Consider the following 18,034-nt stretch of genomic DNA (forward strand, 5'->3'; position numbering starts at 1 on the left):
TATTAAATCTGCCTGAGAAGATATATCAGTACATGATCCAGAAGTAGTCCATTTTGATTACCACAAGGAAATCAAAGAAAGGTCTTATGTAAATCATCCATTTTGGAATGTAACTTGATCTAAAAAGGGTTGAAACTTACTTTTATTTAAGCTTGAGAATATTTATTTAAACTTGAGAATGTTAGTGTTCTAGAAAATACAAAATTTTAGAGTAGCTAGGTGTCACAGTGGATAGAGCGTCAGCCCTGAAGTCAAGAGAATCTGGATTCAAATATGGTCTCAAACACTTGACACTTCCTAGCTGTGTGTCCCTGGGCAAGTTACTTAACCCCAATTACCTTCACAAAAAGAAAGAAAAGAAAATACAAAATTTTATACTGTCATTTTAAAGGTAGTTTCTTCCTTGGGATTTTTAGATGTTACCTAATTCCTTATCAGTAGTTTCTCTAAGTTACTAAAGTACACTTCTAATTCACCTAATTTAACTTGCTGGATTTTTCCTAGGTCTTCCCATACTGAATACAGCAATAACAGAATCAATAAAAGAAAGTTTATTCCACCATCCTTCAATAGAATTACTAACAAGAACTGTGAACTACTCAGCCCTGAAGCAGCATTGCAGCTAGCTAATGAGATAATTCAGATATATAAATTAAACATGGATCAGGCCACAGCTCTTATTCAGATAACACTGATGATGGTATCACATGAAAATGCAAGTGACCCTCAAGAACAGCATACTGTTCCTATCACAATCATACATGGTAAGGAATAAGAAGGAAAAAACCAATTATTCTGTTATAGGTATCTTGCATGGATAAACATTCCTGTTTCTTCCATACATAATGCTATGATATAGTTTCCAATGGTTAATTGGAAGTACCAATATCTCTCCTAAAATGTGTCACTGAGAACTGTTTATAGTATTCCAAATATGACTTGGGCAAAGAATGGTCATGGGACTTTCATTTTGTTTTGGATATTAAACTTCTGTAAATGCAGTCTAAGGTTGCATTGGTGTTTGGACTGGTAAGGATCATTAAATCTTTTTTTCATATGAACTGCTATTTGCTAAAGCTCACCCGTGCTATATTGTACGGTTAAATTTTTTTAACCTAAGTGCAGAATTTTATCTTTATTCTTATGAGATTTTACCATATTGTATCTGGTTTATACTTCTATCCTATTAAGCTCTGTTTTAGACTTTGTTTTTATCATGCAGCATATTAGTGACTTCACCAAGTTTTGTGTCTTCAGAAAATGTAATGCATATGCTATCTACACCCTCATTCAGGTTATTGGTAAAATTGTTGAATAACATGATCAAGAACTGAACCTTAGAGTTCTAAAGGCCTTCCATTTAACATTGGCATATTAGTCAATGCTATTGACTAATAATTCAACTAATTTTAAATTTGTCATACAGTAATATAATTCACATTTGATTTATCCCCAAGGATGTTTTTTTATAATCATTTATAGCTTGAAAAGCTCCTTTTGAAAATTTTCGTTCATGTTTTTGACCATGTATCTGTTGGGGAAGTGTTTTGCTTTATATATTTGTGTTATTTCCCTGAATGTTTTGTATGTCAGGCTTTATTTGATATTTGATGCAATTATTTTCCTCTATTTTCCTTTTAAAATTTTCTTTTTCCCCTCTAAAATGAAGGAATGACCACATCACTCAATAAATTCTAGTGCCTTCCTATTTCTTCTATGACCAAATATCTTTTGTCTGGCACTTCATTCTGAGTTCATCTCATCTCTCTGGTTTTATTATACATCACACTCTTTTTCTTACTCCAGCCAAACGGACTTCTTTTCTTTTCCCTTAGGTGATCCTCCAATTTCCATCTTATGCCTTTGCACCAGCTATATATACTTTTTCTCTGGGAAGTATTCTGTCCTTATCTCTGTTGGGCTCTTTCTTTTTCCCCAGGTCTTGGCCCAAGCAATGAAGGAAGCCTTAGAAAAGGGAAAAAGAAAGAAATAAGCATTTATATAACTCCTCCTCTGTGGCAGGCACTGTACTAGCACTTAGCACTTAGTACTTAGCATAAATATCTCCTTTGAGCCTCATAATCCTGTGAACTCTTGTTATGTGCATTTTGCAGTTGAGGAAACTGAGGCTAAGAAAAATTAAGTGGCTTGCACAAGATCTCACAGCTAGTAAGTGTCTGAATTTGGATTTAAACAGAATTCATACTGACTCTAGCCCTAGTATACCATCTAGCTGCCTTAGAAGATAAAGATTTATTTGATTCATTTTCTTATATTGCCTCAGCACATAAAAATGAGAAGAGTAACCCAAGATCCAATCTGTCACTATCTAAAATAAATCAAAGTCTGTATTGCACTGCTGCAAAGGAAAGTGGAGTATAGTTAAGGCTTGTTAGCGTTGTTAACTCTTCATTTTACCATAACAAAAAGACATTCTAGGAATATAGGTTATGATTCTTTCTCATTTACGGGACTTTAGATTATATGGGGATTGTATGGGGAACTTTTCTTATACTAAGGAAGATGGGTAATAGGTCTAATGAGACCTAGAATATAATTTGGGCCAAATTCCTTTTCATGTTTCTGGAATTCCTTTATTTAGAATATTGCTTCTTTATCTCTCGTTCTCTCTTTACCTTCCAAAACAACTAGGTGTTTTTGGAGCAGGGAAGAGCTACTTACTCGCAGTAGTGATATTATTCCTTGTGCAGCTCTTTGAAAAGAGTCCAGCTCCAAGAGATGTAGATGCAAGGCCATGGAAAATTCTAATTTCTTCTTCCACCAATGTTGCTGTAGACAGAGTACTTCTTGAGTAAGTATAAACTTTTATTTAAATAGTATCTGTAGATAGTAGATTAATCATTTGTCTGTCTACATGGACAGGTGATAGTGATATATTTAAAATAAGTAATTGTTCTATTATAATTTTAAATTAGAAGGATCCAGAAAGGGATAAGAAAGATTAAAGATGTATTTGGGAAATGGATCATATTTCTGAATGGAAAATCCTATTAATTAATTAAATCCTATTAAAACATATTAAAAATGAAAAGAATAGAAAGAGCACCAGCACAGAAGTCAGGAGGACCTGAGTTCAAATGTGACCTCAGACACTTACCACTTCCTAGCTGTGTGACCCTGGGCAAGTCACTTAATCTCAATTGCCTCAGCAAAAATAAACAAACAAATAAATAAACTTTATAGCATTTCACAATTACCAAATGTGTTAGATTAAATGTTTTATAGGAGATAGGTCACTGTGCTTGTTCTCAGATGAAACATCTGAACCCAGATCTTTTGTCAGATATTTATTAGCTGTATGAAGATGAGCAAGACATTTCTCAACACTGGCTTCCTCTTTTGAAAAAAATGGCAATAGTAATACCTGAAACACAAATCATTTTGCCAAGTATGAAGCAATCATAAATGTTTTATTTTCATTAAGCATTTAGCCAGCTGTATTTCAGTCTCAAAATTGAAAGTTTGACTAGTGAAATCAGAAAAATTAATTTCTTTGCTGTAAACTGATATTAGAATTTTGTGACATGTATTTTTAATTTATACATTCTTAAATTAATTTTTAAAAGCCACTATTCTTGAAATATCTTGTATTTGTAATTTATTATCTCTGATTTCACTAATGGTACTTTTAATTATATGTACCTTAAATGTAATATTGATCTAGATTAGATTTTATTTTATCCAATATTTTAGTATCATAGGATGATTTCTTGGAGGTATTTATTTTAATTTTGGGGGAAATATTTATTTCATAATCTACTTTCAAAATGATTGGAATATTATTTCTTATCTACCTTATTTATACAGACTACTCAATCTTGGATTTGAAAATTTTATTAGATTTGGAAGCATTAGAAAAATTTCCAAGCCAATTCTACCTTACAGGTAAAAATCTATAAATTCCTGCATTTACAATATGGATCAATGAACCTTAAAGAATTTCCAGAAATATTACTTTAATTTTGTGCTTTTTAGAAGATAAAGGAAGAAAATCTTGCTCCATTGGCTTTATGATCTCTCATTGATATATTCCTTTGAATATTCCTTCTGAGAGTACAAATTGCAATCCAGCCATTTATCATCTTGGGCAACTCTAGTCCATGACCTTAAATCATATAGAGGAATTCCACTCAACATACTTGGGATCCTGCCTTTTGATCTCTTAATCCTGAACTTGGTATCAGTGCAGTTTCAGTGCAGGTACCAGTCTTCTGTTCTTCCTCATTTTTGCTATTTGATCTCTATTTCCAATCCTCTGTCATTTGATAATATTTTTAATACTTTTTCATCTACATAGTTCACTGTTCCAAACACATTCCATATTTCCTATATTTGCTCTCCATGAAGATCTTACAAAATGATAAAATGAAAACATTTGGATGATTTGAAATTTTGGTTCCTCAAAAGTTTAATATTACAGAACTTATAGTATTATATATCGCCAAAAGAATATTAGTTTTTAAAAATTTGAATTTTTTTTTCAGAAAGAATCTTAAAATCATTGAAAAACCTATACAATTTCCCAAATGTGAATCTGTCTTATTCCTATTTAAGTTTGGAACTCAGTACATTGTGTCTGTGCTGAATTTTCCATCCAACTTACTATCACATTCCCTATAATAGACGTTCTCATAACCCATAGGAAAACCATATCCATATAATTTGTAAAGAAGAATTCTACATTTTGCATTTGATGAATTTCACAAAACCTCATAGTTGAAAAAAGATGTATGTGTATATCATTTGTACAATTTGTACCTAAATAAGATTCTCTCTGATATTTAAAAAAATTTTTTTTTCTCTCAATGGTATTTCATTTTTACAAATGCATGCAAAGATAATTTCCAACATTTTATTTTTGTAATATTTTGCGTTCCAAATTTTTCTCCTTACTTCTTCCCTCCCTAAGACAGCAAGCAATCTGATAGGTTATATATGTATATTACTTTTAAACATATTTCCATATTTGTTATGTTGTGCAAGAAAAACTCTTTGATATTATATATGTATATATTTTAAAGCCCTTTAGTGATTCGGAAACTATTGCCTTATATTTTGGGAAAGCTCTAATTTCTAGGATGTTTTAGTTGAAGACTCTTATCTACCTTTCTGTAACTTTCATTTATCTGTCCTTATTCCGCTCTGTGGGCTAAGACCTAATCCCTCTTCTGCATTGTCTTTTACATTCTTTAAGATGCTATTCCTTCTTCTGCATGAAGATTCTTTAAGATATTATTCCTTTTCTCAAACTGTATTTCTTTAAAGAGCCTTCCCCACACTGCTCCCCGCCACCTCCAATTTTTTCACTGGACAAGGAAGTAAGACAGGGGAAAAAACATTTTAGTCTCCCTCATTTTAATAATTGGCTATTAGTATGAAAGAGAAACAGTCATTTCTCTCAACTTCCTGCTGCTCTGTCCTTTGGTTCTGCTGTTGATATTTTAACATTACTTCTTGGTTATATGTCATTGTTAGTAATATGCTATGTTACCTACATTTATAATCGCCATACATTTTCCTGTTGTCCTTTGCATCTGCCATTTTGATTTTTCTGAGATCTTGGCATTCATTGTCCTAAAAATATTTAATTAGGATTTATCAGGTGATTGCTTCACAAGTTCAGAAATGTGTTCCAAACCATTCTTCTCCTATTCATTAATTTTGGGCTAAGATCATTATCTGCTCAACATATATGAACTGATGGACATCCAACTGCATGGTATTATATAGGTAATATGTATTATTACCCACAAAGGGTTAATCTCCTTTTAAGTACCTATGAATCTCATCAAGAGGCCCTGTAGCATTTTGGGGGCTTGATATAATTAATGTAATATTATTTTTGAACAAGAACATCTGGTGGATTTCATGATCAATAATGAAATCATTTTCTATTTGGACTTTACCTAAGTCAGCTTCCTGAACTGTCCAGGACAGTCATAAACATCATATATGTGAAGGCAGCTATTAAAATAGAACTTTAAATGTCTAGTTTTATCTACAATAAAAATGCCTTGTAAAAATAATCTTTTCTTTAACAACATGACTTATATAGAAATGTGTTTAAAATTTCTGTACAAGTATATCACCTTTATCAGATTGCAGGAAAGAGAAAAAAAGTTGGAAATCAAAATCTTACAGAAGTAAATGTTGAAAACTAACTTTACATATAAAATATGTAAATAAAAATAATAAAAACTATTGAAATATAGACTATTGAAAAGTGAAAAAAAGTAATCAGCATAAACATACAATTAGATTTTTGATCTGTTACTTATATGACAGTGAAGATGTGAACTAAATTGGAGAATCAACTGGAAAGCCTTTTTTTCTTTTCATATATTTTCATTAAGATTACTCTTGACATAGGCATAGATATTTCTCATAAATATTTTATAGAACTTTAAATATATTATATAATTTTCATAAATATTTTAATAGCTAAAAAGTATATAGGTCAGAAGTTACTAATGCCTTCACTATTGCCTTATTGGGGTAATAAAACAATTTTATATTTCTCGATCTTTTGAATATTTAACCTTTTTTAAGATATATTGAAAATCAGTTCTTGGGTACCTTCAAAATTATGACAATTCTAACCTGGAATTCTTCTGTGTATATTTGGTCAAGTTAAAGTACTCTTCTCAACATCTTTTTTTTTTTTTGAGTACTTATTCTACTTCTTCATAGAGTACACTAAATACCCTTAAATTGCATCCAGATGTGGGGGTTCCATTGTCATGGAGGATGAAAACAGATCATAAAGTCCTAGATTTAGAGCTGGGTGTTAGAAATTTTGTACTCCAATTCCTATACAACAAAGAAAATTCAGGCCAAGGACTTGAATTGATTTATTTAAAGTAAGAGGTAGAGTCAGGAAATGAACCATGATCTTCTGACTCCAGATATTGTGCTCTCCCTTTTATGTTGTCCTTTCCATTTAATTTGTTAATGCTTTGCGTATGATGTGGCTTAATTAGTTTTGTACCATAGTTTAAACAGATTCTTTTCCTAATCAATCCTAATCAAATCACTGGAAGTGGGTAGTAGTTATCAGGTTTGACAAATCTTAGGAGCTCTCTTTCATATTCCAGATAATATGCCTTGGAAAGGAACTGCTTTCCTTATCATTGTTATCAAAACTTAAACTTAATAAAAGCTACATAAATTCAACTTATCTCTATTATGTTAATTTTCCCCCTGAAGTTTGCATGCTGGCTTAGGAAATGAAAATGAGCAATTAAAGGAGCTACATGCACTGATGAAAGAAGACCTGACAGCTGTAGAAAAAATATATGTGAGAAAAAGCATCGAACAACATAAATTGGGCACCAATAGAGCTTTGCTGAAAAAGGTACCAATCAATCCAGATGCATTTCTTAAGTAATCACTATGTGTTAGACATTGGGACTACAAAAACAGAATATATATAGACATTTCTTTTTCATTATTTTGTTTTTATTAAATTGTTTTTAATATAGTATTTTAAGATTTCTATTGATAAAACTTTTTAGCTTTCCTTTTGAATCCCCAAATTAGTCTGTTATAATGCATTATTGAGAAATATTTTTGTATTCATTGAATAACACTAGAAAAGTAAGAAAAATAGATTTAGTTCACTGATTGAATGAGAAGGGGGAAAAGTTCTCTACTTAAAAATGTAAGCTGGCATTTAAAATATCGTTGATGAATGGATATCTGTTCTCCAGTTTATGAATATTTTATCCTTTATCTCTTTAAAAAATTCTCTTGAAAATATAATTTTCTTTGTCATGCAACATTTGCAAAATATATATAACATAAAACATCCAATTAGTCACACTCTATTTTCTGTATAGCCCTGGTTCTTGTCTGTAATGTTCTTAGTTTGGTTTTCTGGAGGTCTTTGGAGCAGCCTTCATTTCAGTAGAATAATCAGCACAAGAATAGCCAGGTGTTAAAGTCCAAAAGTCTTTATTGTCTCCTTCGCCTGGTGGTCAGCTAACTTTAGTGGCCTTCAGACGGGACTTGGTCTCAGTGGAGAAAATTCAGGAGGACAGGCCAGCTACCACAAGGCTGATGAAGATGGAAATGAATCTCTCTCCTTGGCTCTGAGAGCTTGAGCTCCTGCCTTGAATCCTCTTGTCTTCTCTGCCCTCAATGAATCTGGCTGAGGCTCCTAGCTGTACATGGAGTATAAACCAATCATTATATCACTAGGAAACCATTATTTGTTGTAAGATTAAGTCAATCATGCTGAACTTAGAGAACTGTTAAGCACCATGCTAAACTAGATAACCATTGTCTCATCAATTCCATTGACTTAACATCTTGTGAGAATCCTTGTTTCACAATTCTGGCCCAGAACACTTGTCCATTCTTATTGAGCATTTTTGGGTTTCTGTACTCCCCTCCCTCACTCCCAGTATCAACTCATGACTGCTTATTCTTCCTGTTTCCTCCTCCTCCTTGTTAAATATGAGATGGAAATGGGCTTGACAAGACTTGACAATTGATGGGATTGGAAGAGTCGGGCTTGACTCTAAGGGGAAACTGGGCAACTAAAAGAATAATGGTACTCTCAGCAAAAGTTGGACATTAGGAAGAGGGTCAAGTTTCAAGTTTTGTTTGAGATATGTTGCTTTAAATATGGCTCTAGGACATCAAATATAGATTTCCTAAAGGTGTAATATGGGAGTAGAACACAGGAGAGAAATGAAGACTGGATATGTAGATCTGAGTTTTGTCTTCGTGAAAATAACTAAAACAATAGGAGCCAATGGGAATCAAGAGAGAAAGAATAGAAAAAGAAGATAATACCACCCAGGACAGAGTTCTGAGATATATTTGGATAGAGAGTGGGAAAAAAGCATTGTCATACATACTCGAAGAGAAGAGTGATTCTGAGGAATTCTGAGATCTTTCTTACAATTTACATCTACTACTCAATGCTCCCAGTGTATTTTAGTCATTTTTCTGTTTTTCCAACAGTCAAGTGTACTCATAGCTTGAATGCTACAAGAGCTCCAAGCTGTTAGTTGTAATCATTCCTGGTTAAGAGTGATTCAGGAAAGGTTAGCTTTTGGGGTCCTAAGTCATTTTAGTTTGAAAAGAGAATAAAAACATCCCATATATTAGTCGCCTTCCTCCTTCTATTTTTTGCTGAGGTAACTGGGGTTAAGTGACTTGCTCAGGGTCACACAGCTAGGAAGTAATAAGTGTCTGAGGGCAGATTTGAACTCAAGTCCTCACTTCAGGGCTGGTATTCCATCCATCATGCCCATCACTTTCATTGACTGTTGAATATGGGACTAGATTATATAAGAAGCTAGCAAGCAAGAAAAGTGGAGCAGAGACTAACTCTGTTCATTTCATATTTTATGAAGAAGCTCAAGGGCAGCTTTAAGTGTGTCTAAATAATAATACAATAAGATGAATACATACTTGGCAACTGGAATAGGAGTGAAAAAAGGGAGGAAAAAGAATTTGTGCTCCTAGATACTTAAGCATCCCAGCTTTGTGTTCCCTGTCAGAGAAATTATGAGGTCTGGCTTCATGGACTGCCCTAAGTCCTCATGGTTCCAAGTTTTCAGAGAAATGTTTCCCTTCCCATCTAACTCCAGAAACGTTTAATTTAGGTTTGCAAATGTAATATTGATTAAATGTGAACTTGTTAGCTGTGACCTTGGACCTCAGTTTCCACAATTGTAAATATAAGAGTTAGGATAGTCTCTTAGGGCCTTTTCAGCCTTAAATCCTATTTTTCCTATGACCTCACTGTTTTCAAAGAAGTATTTCTAGATACAAGAATGTTATACCAGGGCAGCTAGGTGGCGCAGTGGATAGAGCACCAGCCCTGAATTCAGGAGGACCTGAGTTCAAATCTGGTCTCAGATACTTAACACTTCCTAGCTGTGTGACCCTGGGCAAGTAACTTAAGCCCAGCCTCAGGGGGGGAAAAATGTTATACCTAATTTATTACTACTTAAGTTAACTTTTAAAGAGATTATATAATATTAAATAGATTAGAATATTCTTATTTTTTTCTTAACTTCAAGTTAGCTTTTATCAATAAGTGTGAAGTGATATGTTCTCACTAAACTGTTTCTAAAGAGCAAAGTTGTTAAATGACATATTTTCATTGAACACACTAGCTCTACTGCCAAGAAATGTAATCTAGCTTCAGTTGTACATGAATGTAATATATGCTAAGTTTATATCTGTAACTGGAAAAAAAACCATTTAGCAGAGGTCAGAATGAGCCAAGACTGATGTTGTTGATGATGATGATGAGGCTGGTGAAGGAAGTTAAAGACAACAAAAAGGTTTTATATACATATACATATATATATATATATATGTATATATTGGGGGGAGGGGCAGCTAGGTGGTGTGATGGATGGAATACCAGCCCTGAAGTGAGGAGGACTTGAGTTCAAATCTGCCCTCAGACACTTATCACTTCCTAGCTGTGTGACCCTGAGCAAGTCACTTAACCCCAGTTACCTCAGCAAAAAATAGAAAAAAATATGTATATAGAGAAAAGAAAGATCAAAGAGGGGATAGGAGTTTTGTGTAGGCATACAGAACATTGAGAGCTAAAAATAGAAATCAGAGTAGATCATTTTGTGTAGATCATTAGTTTTCTCTGCCAAGAAGAATAAACTTTGCATTGAAAATGACAAAATGATTAACAGAAAGTTAGTGTCTAAGGGACAGTAAGTGAGCACCTTATTTTCTTTGATGAATAACAGTCACTTGAACTGGTAGATGTGATTGTTGAGCCACTATTAATAATATATTGAAAAATCATGGAAAATGGGAAAGATGGGGGAGAATTTGGGGAAGATGAAGGAGTAGGTCAGTAATTTCAAGCTCTCCAGATTTCACTCACAAACAAAACAAATTTGCGCCTCAGGGCAAACATAGATTGGTGAAAAACCAAGAAGTGCTGGGGCAGAACAAAGGTCCTCCTTGGGACAACCCAAGAAAATCTGAAGGAAGAAGTATAAGCACCTCCTAGCTAGCTCCACAGAAACACACAGTGGGGAATCCTGGGACCAGCTGAGTTTGGCTGTAGTCTCAGCTTGAACCACAGGAACTTTTAATTCCCTGAGTAATGAGTCTGAGTCTAGGAAAAGAGAGGGATCCTCTGCTGATTCGGAACACCAGACTTAGCTATGCTGCAAAGACCTGGCCCTGGTTGAGAAGAAACCGGCACACTTAGTGTATGCAGAAGCAGTGAAGCTGGCATTGCAGGAGGATGTAGCTTTTGGTTTGGGTTCCAGGTCAAAGGGGAGAGCTAAAGTAAAGCTAGAAACACTATCCCTACGCCCCACAATTGGAGGTGTTTATACTAATACTTCTCAATTTTTAAAAAAAGAAGAAAGAACCAAACCATATTTTGGGAATAGGGAAGACCGGAGTTCATCTTTAGAGGAGAAAACTGAAATTAAAACAAGACAAAACAAAACTTCTTTTACTCCAAACAGCAAGTTAAATGTCTCCCTGTCCAGAGAGAATTTATAGAACTCAAAAAATAATTTAAAAATCAAATGGGAGACATTGAGGAAAATCTACAAAATAAAAATAAAAAATTTCCAAGAAAAGCAAGATTATTAGAGAGGGAGGGGAAGCTAACCAACTAGAAAAAGAGATGCAGACTTAAAGACAAAAATAACTCTTTGAAAATTAGAATTGGGTAAAGGGAAGCTAGTAAAGCAATAAGAGACCAAGAAATAACAAAACAAAATATAAAGAATGAAGAAATAGAATAGAAAGCTGCGACCAAAAAAAAAAAAACCAAAACAAACAAAAACAAAAACCCCCCACAATAATGTCAGAAATAATCCAAGAAAATTGTCCTGGAGTGATAGAACATGTTGGGAAAGTAGAAATAGAAAAAATCCACCAATTTCTACCTCAAAGAGATCCTTTGTAGAAAACACATGGGAATATTATTGCCAAATTTCAAAAACCCCATATCAAAAAGAAAATTTTGCAAGAAACAAGAAAAAAAATAATTAAAATATTCTGGAACTACAATTAGAATTGTACAGGACTTAGCAGCAGCATAATAAAAGCCCACAGATCCTGGAATTGTATCCACTTACAATGAAAAGAACTAGGCCTGTGGCCAAAAATATTATGATCCAGCAAAATTGCCCATAATATTGAATGAGGAAAAAATGAATATTCAACAAACTTGCAGATTTTCAGGACTTTCTTTCAATTGAACCTGAACTCAGTAGAAAATTTGACATATGCAGAAACTAGGTATTGATAAACACCTACCACCCATTGCAAGATAAGATTGAAACGGGTTCATGATTTAGACATAAAGGGTGATCATATAAACAAATTAGTTAGTTTAAAACAAAAATAGTCTACCTCTCAGATCGTGGAGAATGAAGGAATTTATGGCCAAATAAGAACTAGAAAACATTATGAAATGCAAAATGGATAATTTTGATTATATTAAATTAAAAAGGTTTTATACAAGCAAAACCAATGTAACCAAGATTAGAAGGAAAGCAGAAAACTGGGGGGAAATTTTACATCCAAGGGTTCTGTTTAAAGGCCTCATTTCTAAAATATATCGAGAATTGGCTCAGATTTATAAGAATATAAACCATACTTCAATTGATAAATGGTCAAAGGATATGAACAATTTTCAGATGAAGAAATTAAAGCCATTTCTGGTCATATAAAAAAATGCTCTAAATTACTATTGATTAGCAGTAGTTCTCAAACTTTTTAAATAGGGGGCCAGTTCACTGTCCCTCAGACTGTTGGAGGGCCTGACTATAGTAAAAACAAAAACTCACACTCTTTCTCCGCCCCTCAGCCCATTTGCCATAACCGGGCAGGCTGCATAACCATCCTCATAGGGCAGCATCTGGCCCAAGTTTGAGAACTCCTGGATTAGAGAAATGCAAATTAAGATGCTGAGGCACCAGTACCCATCTCTGAGATTGACTAAAATAACAGGAGAAGTTATAATAAATGTTGGAGGGAGTGTGGGAAAACTGGGACACTAATATATTATTGGTGTAGTTGTGAACTGATCCAGCCATTCTAGAGAGCAGTATGAAACTATATCCAAAGGGCTATCAAACTGTGCATACCTTTTTTTTTTAAATTTCATATTAAATTTATTAAAATAATTTATTATTCATTAAACTTTAATTACAAAATTAAATAAACAAGTTTACAATTATATTTTATTTTATTTTTCCTTTTTTTATTAATTTTTATAATTATAACATTTTCTTTGACAGTACATATGCATAGGTAATTTTTTTTTTTTAATATTATCCCTTGTACTCCCTTCTATTCCAAATTTTTCCCCTCCTTCCCTCTACCCCCTCCCCTAGATGGCAGGCATTCCCATACATATTAAATATCTTATAGTATATCCTAGGTACAATACATATGTGCAGAACTGAATTTTGTTGTTGTTGTTGTTGCAAAGGAAGGATTGTATTCGGAAGGTAAAAATAATCTGGGAAGAAAAACAAAACAAAACAATGCTCACAGTTTACACTCATTTCCCAGTGTTCCTTTTCTGGGTGTAGCTGATTCTGTCCATCATTGATCAATTGGAATTGGATTAGTTCTTCTCTATGTGGAAGATATCCACTTCCATCAGAATACATCCTCATACAGTATCATTGTTGAAGTGTATAATGATCCCCTAGGTCTGCTCGTTTCACTTAGCATCAGTTGATGTAAGTCTCTCCAAGCCTCTCTGTATTCCTCCTGTTGGTCATTTCTTACAGAACAATAATATTCCATAACATTCATATACCATAATTTACCCAACCATTCTCCAGTTGATGGACATCCATTCATTTTCTAGTTTCTAGCCACTATGAAAAGGGCTGCCACAAACATTTTGGCACATACAGGTCCCTTTCCCTTCTTTAGTATTTCTTTGGGATATAAGCCCAGTAGTAGCACTGCTGGGTCAAAGGGTATGCACAGTTTGATAACTTTTTGGGCATAATTCCAGATTGCTCTCCAGAATGGTTGTATTTTTTCACAACTCCACCAACAATGCATCAGTGTCCCAGTTTTCCCACAGCCCCTCCAACATTCATCGTTATTTGTTCCTGTCATCTTAGCCAATCTGACCGGTGTGTAATGATATCTCAGAGTTGTCTTAATTTGCATTTCTCTGATCAATAGTGATTTGGAACACTCTTTCATATGAGTGGAAATAATTTTAATTTCATCATCTGAAAATTGTCTGTTCATATCCTTTGACCATTTATCAATTGGAGAATTGTAATGTGCTGTTGTCTCCAGAAGCTGCCAGATCGCTCTCTGGAAAGAGGTCTGCTGTGTCAACTCAAATCTCTCGGACAGATTCTTCTTTCTGTAGAGAGCCGACTTCCCTTCCTGCAGAGAGCAGCCTCAAGTCTCGTTCAGACAAAACTCTCTTTTCCTCCAGAACTGCCCTCTTTTATCCTCCCAGAGAATGGGCGTAGGATAATGCAAGGGCTTCTGGGAAAAATTACTTCAACCAATGAACCTGCTTTTCCTAAGCATGCAAGCTCTTCCCCAGGAATTCACAAGTCAAACTCCCAGTAAAGGCCGGAACTAGAAAATTGTTAAGTACTGACTTAGCACTTAGTAAAAACCTAATATCTCATCTCATTAGCACTTAGTAAGAACCTAACATCTCCCCCTTTCTTTTGATTTAGAACATAGGGTGGTCGTGACCTTGAAACATAAATCCATCAATATGGGAAGCATTACACATAAACACATAGTAACATAACATAGTAACATTGTACATACTAGAAGTATGTAACAAATAACATGATCAAATAGTCATAAATTGAGAATTTATAAATTGTCCATTAGTCTCATCTTGTGTTAGGAGATTCAATGATTCCTGCTGGTTTTTAAAGTTCTTTAACAGTCTTCTTATTAGCCATGCTCTTTCAGTGTCAGATGTTTCTTAGATTTTCTCCTTTGTTTTGAGGTCTTTCTCTTTTTCTGTCTCTCTCCAATGGACAAGGCAAATACGACTCCCTGGCACCCATCTGATTCCTTCTCCATCTGAAGAAATACAAGCAAACCCTCTCTCCCAGGCAGTTAACCTATCTAATTTCCTTCTATTTACCACTTTCTAAATCTCTTCTCATCATCTGACAATTACATTGGAGTTGTTTGCACTGGACACAACCCTGTTGGTTTAAAAGGCCTGTAATCCCCAAGTGTAATCCATTTTTGCAATCTGATTGCCTTTTGGCTGACTTATCAGGTAATCCCTTTCTGCCATGTGATTGCTTTTCTGCTGGTCGATCAAATCAGAATCCTGACCTTCTAAAGGTTCTTTGGGTGTAACATCAGCTGCCATCATGCCCCAAGTCTTTTTTGCCTGGGGCCCTGGACCTGGGCCCCTCATCCCGTTTCCCTGAATTAGTCTACACTCTGATGCCCAATGGAGTCCTTTGTTGCATTTTGGACATGGGGTTTTAGGTTTTTTTAGGGTTTTTTTTAGGTTTTTCACCCTGTCTTCTCACTCTATTTCCATATTTACACTGAGCTCTTAGATGTCCAATTTTTCCACATTGGAAACATCGACAAGTTTCTCTAGAAGTCCCTTGCCAGGAGGGACCCTGTCTTTCCATGTTCATAATAGTCCAGGTGTAAAAAAGCATTTGTTCCCACTGTAGCACAGCGTCTTATGATATCCTCTAAAGGAGCATCTTTGTCTAATCCCCATATAATTCTTTTGCAAATCTCATTGGCATTTTCCTTAGCCAGTGTCTGGTCGTTATTTCTGTAGCTGCATTTTCTCCAATAGTTCTTTTGACAGCAGTTTGCAAACATCCCACAAAATCTGCAAAAGGTTCATTGAGACCTTGCTCTATTTTAGTGAAAGCCTCTCCCCGATCTTTCTGTCCAGGGAGGACACCCCAAGCTTTTATTGCAGCCTTAGCAATTTGCTCATATATTGTCATGGTATAATTAATCTGTTCTGAATTCTTTCCATACCAACCTTTACCAGCTAAGTGCTCAAAAGTGAATTTTGTGTTAACTCCTATTTCCAAATTGCATCTGACTTGGATTTTACATAATTCATGAAACTCCGCAAGCCATAACAAATTTAGTCCAGGTTCTAGGCATGTCCTTGCTATGGATTTCCAATCATTCGGGGTTAGGACTTCATAAGACAAACCATCTAGTAACATTTTAACATAAGCTGATGTAGCCCCATAAAAGGGCTTTTTTCAAATCTTTAATTTTATTCAAATCTAAAGGTGCATATCTTCTCCTTTTTTGACCTACAGAGTTAATCTCTTTAATCACAGGATATGCATGTATAAAATCACTTAATCCTGTCCTTCTCTCTTAGCTTTAACCAATGCTTTTTCTAATCTTGTCATAGGCTTAGGCTGCTTCACAGGCAATTCTGTTTGTGTTTCTGACAGTTGTGGTTCTTTTTAAAATTTTATTTATTTATTTATTTGTTTTTCTTAAGGTTAAGTGACTTGCCCAGAATCATGAAGTTAAGATTCCCCCCCCCCCCCCCCCCCCGCCCCAGGCTGGGGTTAAGTGATTTGTCCAGGGTCACACAGCTAGGAAGTGTTAAGTGTCTGAGACCACATTTGAACTCAGGTCCTACTGAATTCAAGGCTGGTGCTCTATCTACCGTGCCACCTAGTTTCCCTGGTTCTTTTCAACAATGAGGTGATTCAGGCCAGTTCTAGTGATCTTGTGATGAAGAAAGCCATCTGCACCCAGAGAGAAGATTGTGGGGACTGAGTGTGGATCACAACATAGTATTTTCACTCTTTTTGTCATTGTTTGCTTGCATTTCGTCTTTCTCATTTTTTTTCCTTTTTGATCTGATTTTTCTTGTGCAGCATGATAATTATAGAAATATGTATAGAAGAATTGCACATGTTTATTGGATTACTTGCCACCTAGGGGAGGGGGTAGGGGGTAGGGAGGGAAAATATTTGGAACACAACGTTTTTTGGGGTAAATGTTGAAAACTATGCATATTTTTTTCCATTTTTAAAAATTAATTTTATAATTATAACATTTTTTGACAGTACATATGCATAGGTAATTTTTTACAACATTATCCCTTGTACTCCCTTCTGTTCCGAATTTTTCCCCTCCTTCCCCCTAGATGGCAGGCATTCCCATACATATTAAATATGTTATAGTATATCCTAGGTACACTATATATGCTATGCATATATTTTGAAAATAAAAAGCTTTAATTTAAAAAAAAGAAATAAGGGGGGAAGAAGGGGATGCAGAAGGAAACCTCCCCCTGCCATGAATGGTGGGGAGGTTAAGTAATAGCAAGGCAAGTTAAGGAGCAGAATTAAAGCAAAAGAGTAAGGAGGTATAGGAATGAAGAGATATACACAAATAGCACAATAAGAATCAAGAATAGAATTTATTAGAAAAAATAAGTACAGCTAGTATTCATTAATCCTAGAAAAAGTCAAAACATTTTATAAAAGTATCTCATATTTCTGTGGAGAAGATGCAGGTCTAGACGATAATAAAATTAGATGGATTCATATCAGTTGAATGGCCAGACTTAAAGAATAGTTATTAAAAGTTCCATGTTAAGAGGGTAATCCCCAGTGGAGTACCCCAGGAATTCTTACTTGGAAGAATGCTTAGAATCAATGGTTTGGATAAAAGCATAGGTGTTACCCTCAGCTTTGCAGATGCCGGAAAGCTGGGAGGGTTAGCTAGCAGTAGATGACAATCAGACTCCAAAATGATTTTGATTAGAAGAGCAAAAGTGTCTAACTCAACCTGCAAAAGTCCCCAGTGCTGTAAACCAGATTGAAATGTAATTGAGAAATGTTTGACAAGATAAATAAAAATAAAACACAGATATGTTAATTTATGGTCTAAGTTCATATATAGCCATCAAGAATCCCATTCTATTTGAGTTTGAGCAAAACTTTTTTTTTTTTTGATGAGGCAGTTGGGATTCAGTGACTTGCCCAGGGTCACACAGCCAGGAAGTATTAAGTGTCTGAGG

At 34.7% G+C, this 18,034-nt stretch overlaps 1 protein-coding gene across 1 annotated transcript in view; it reads left to right on the top strand.

Moving 5' to 3' along the window:
- The window catches only part of ZGRF1 (zinc finger GRF-type containing 1), a 97,578-nt gene that overhangs the window by 71,076 nt on the left and 8,468 nt on the right, over positions 1–18,034 (top strand). The window contains 4 exon segments of the mRNA XM_074275162.1: positions 505–764; positions 2,653–2,812; positions 3,829–3,906; positions 7,228–7,375. Coding sequence (XP_074131263.1) covers positions 505–764; positions 2,653–2,812; positions 3,829–3,906; positions 7,228–7,375 — 646 coding nt within the window.

This window comes from Sminthopsis crassicaudata, chromosome 6 (genome assembly GCF_048593235.1).
Source record: "Sminthopsis crassicaudata isolate SCR6 chromosome 6, ASM4859323v1, whole genome shotgun sequence".
In the NCBI taxonomy this organism is placed as follows: Eukaryota; Metazoa; Chordata; class Mammalia; order Dasyuromorphia; family Dasyuridae; genus Sminthopsis; species Sminthopsis crassicaudata.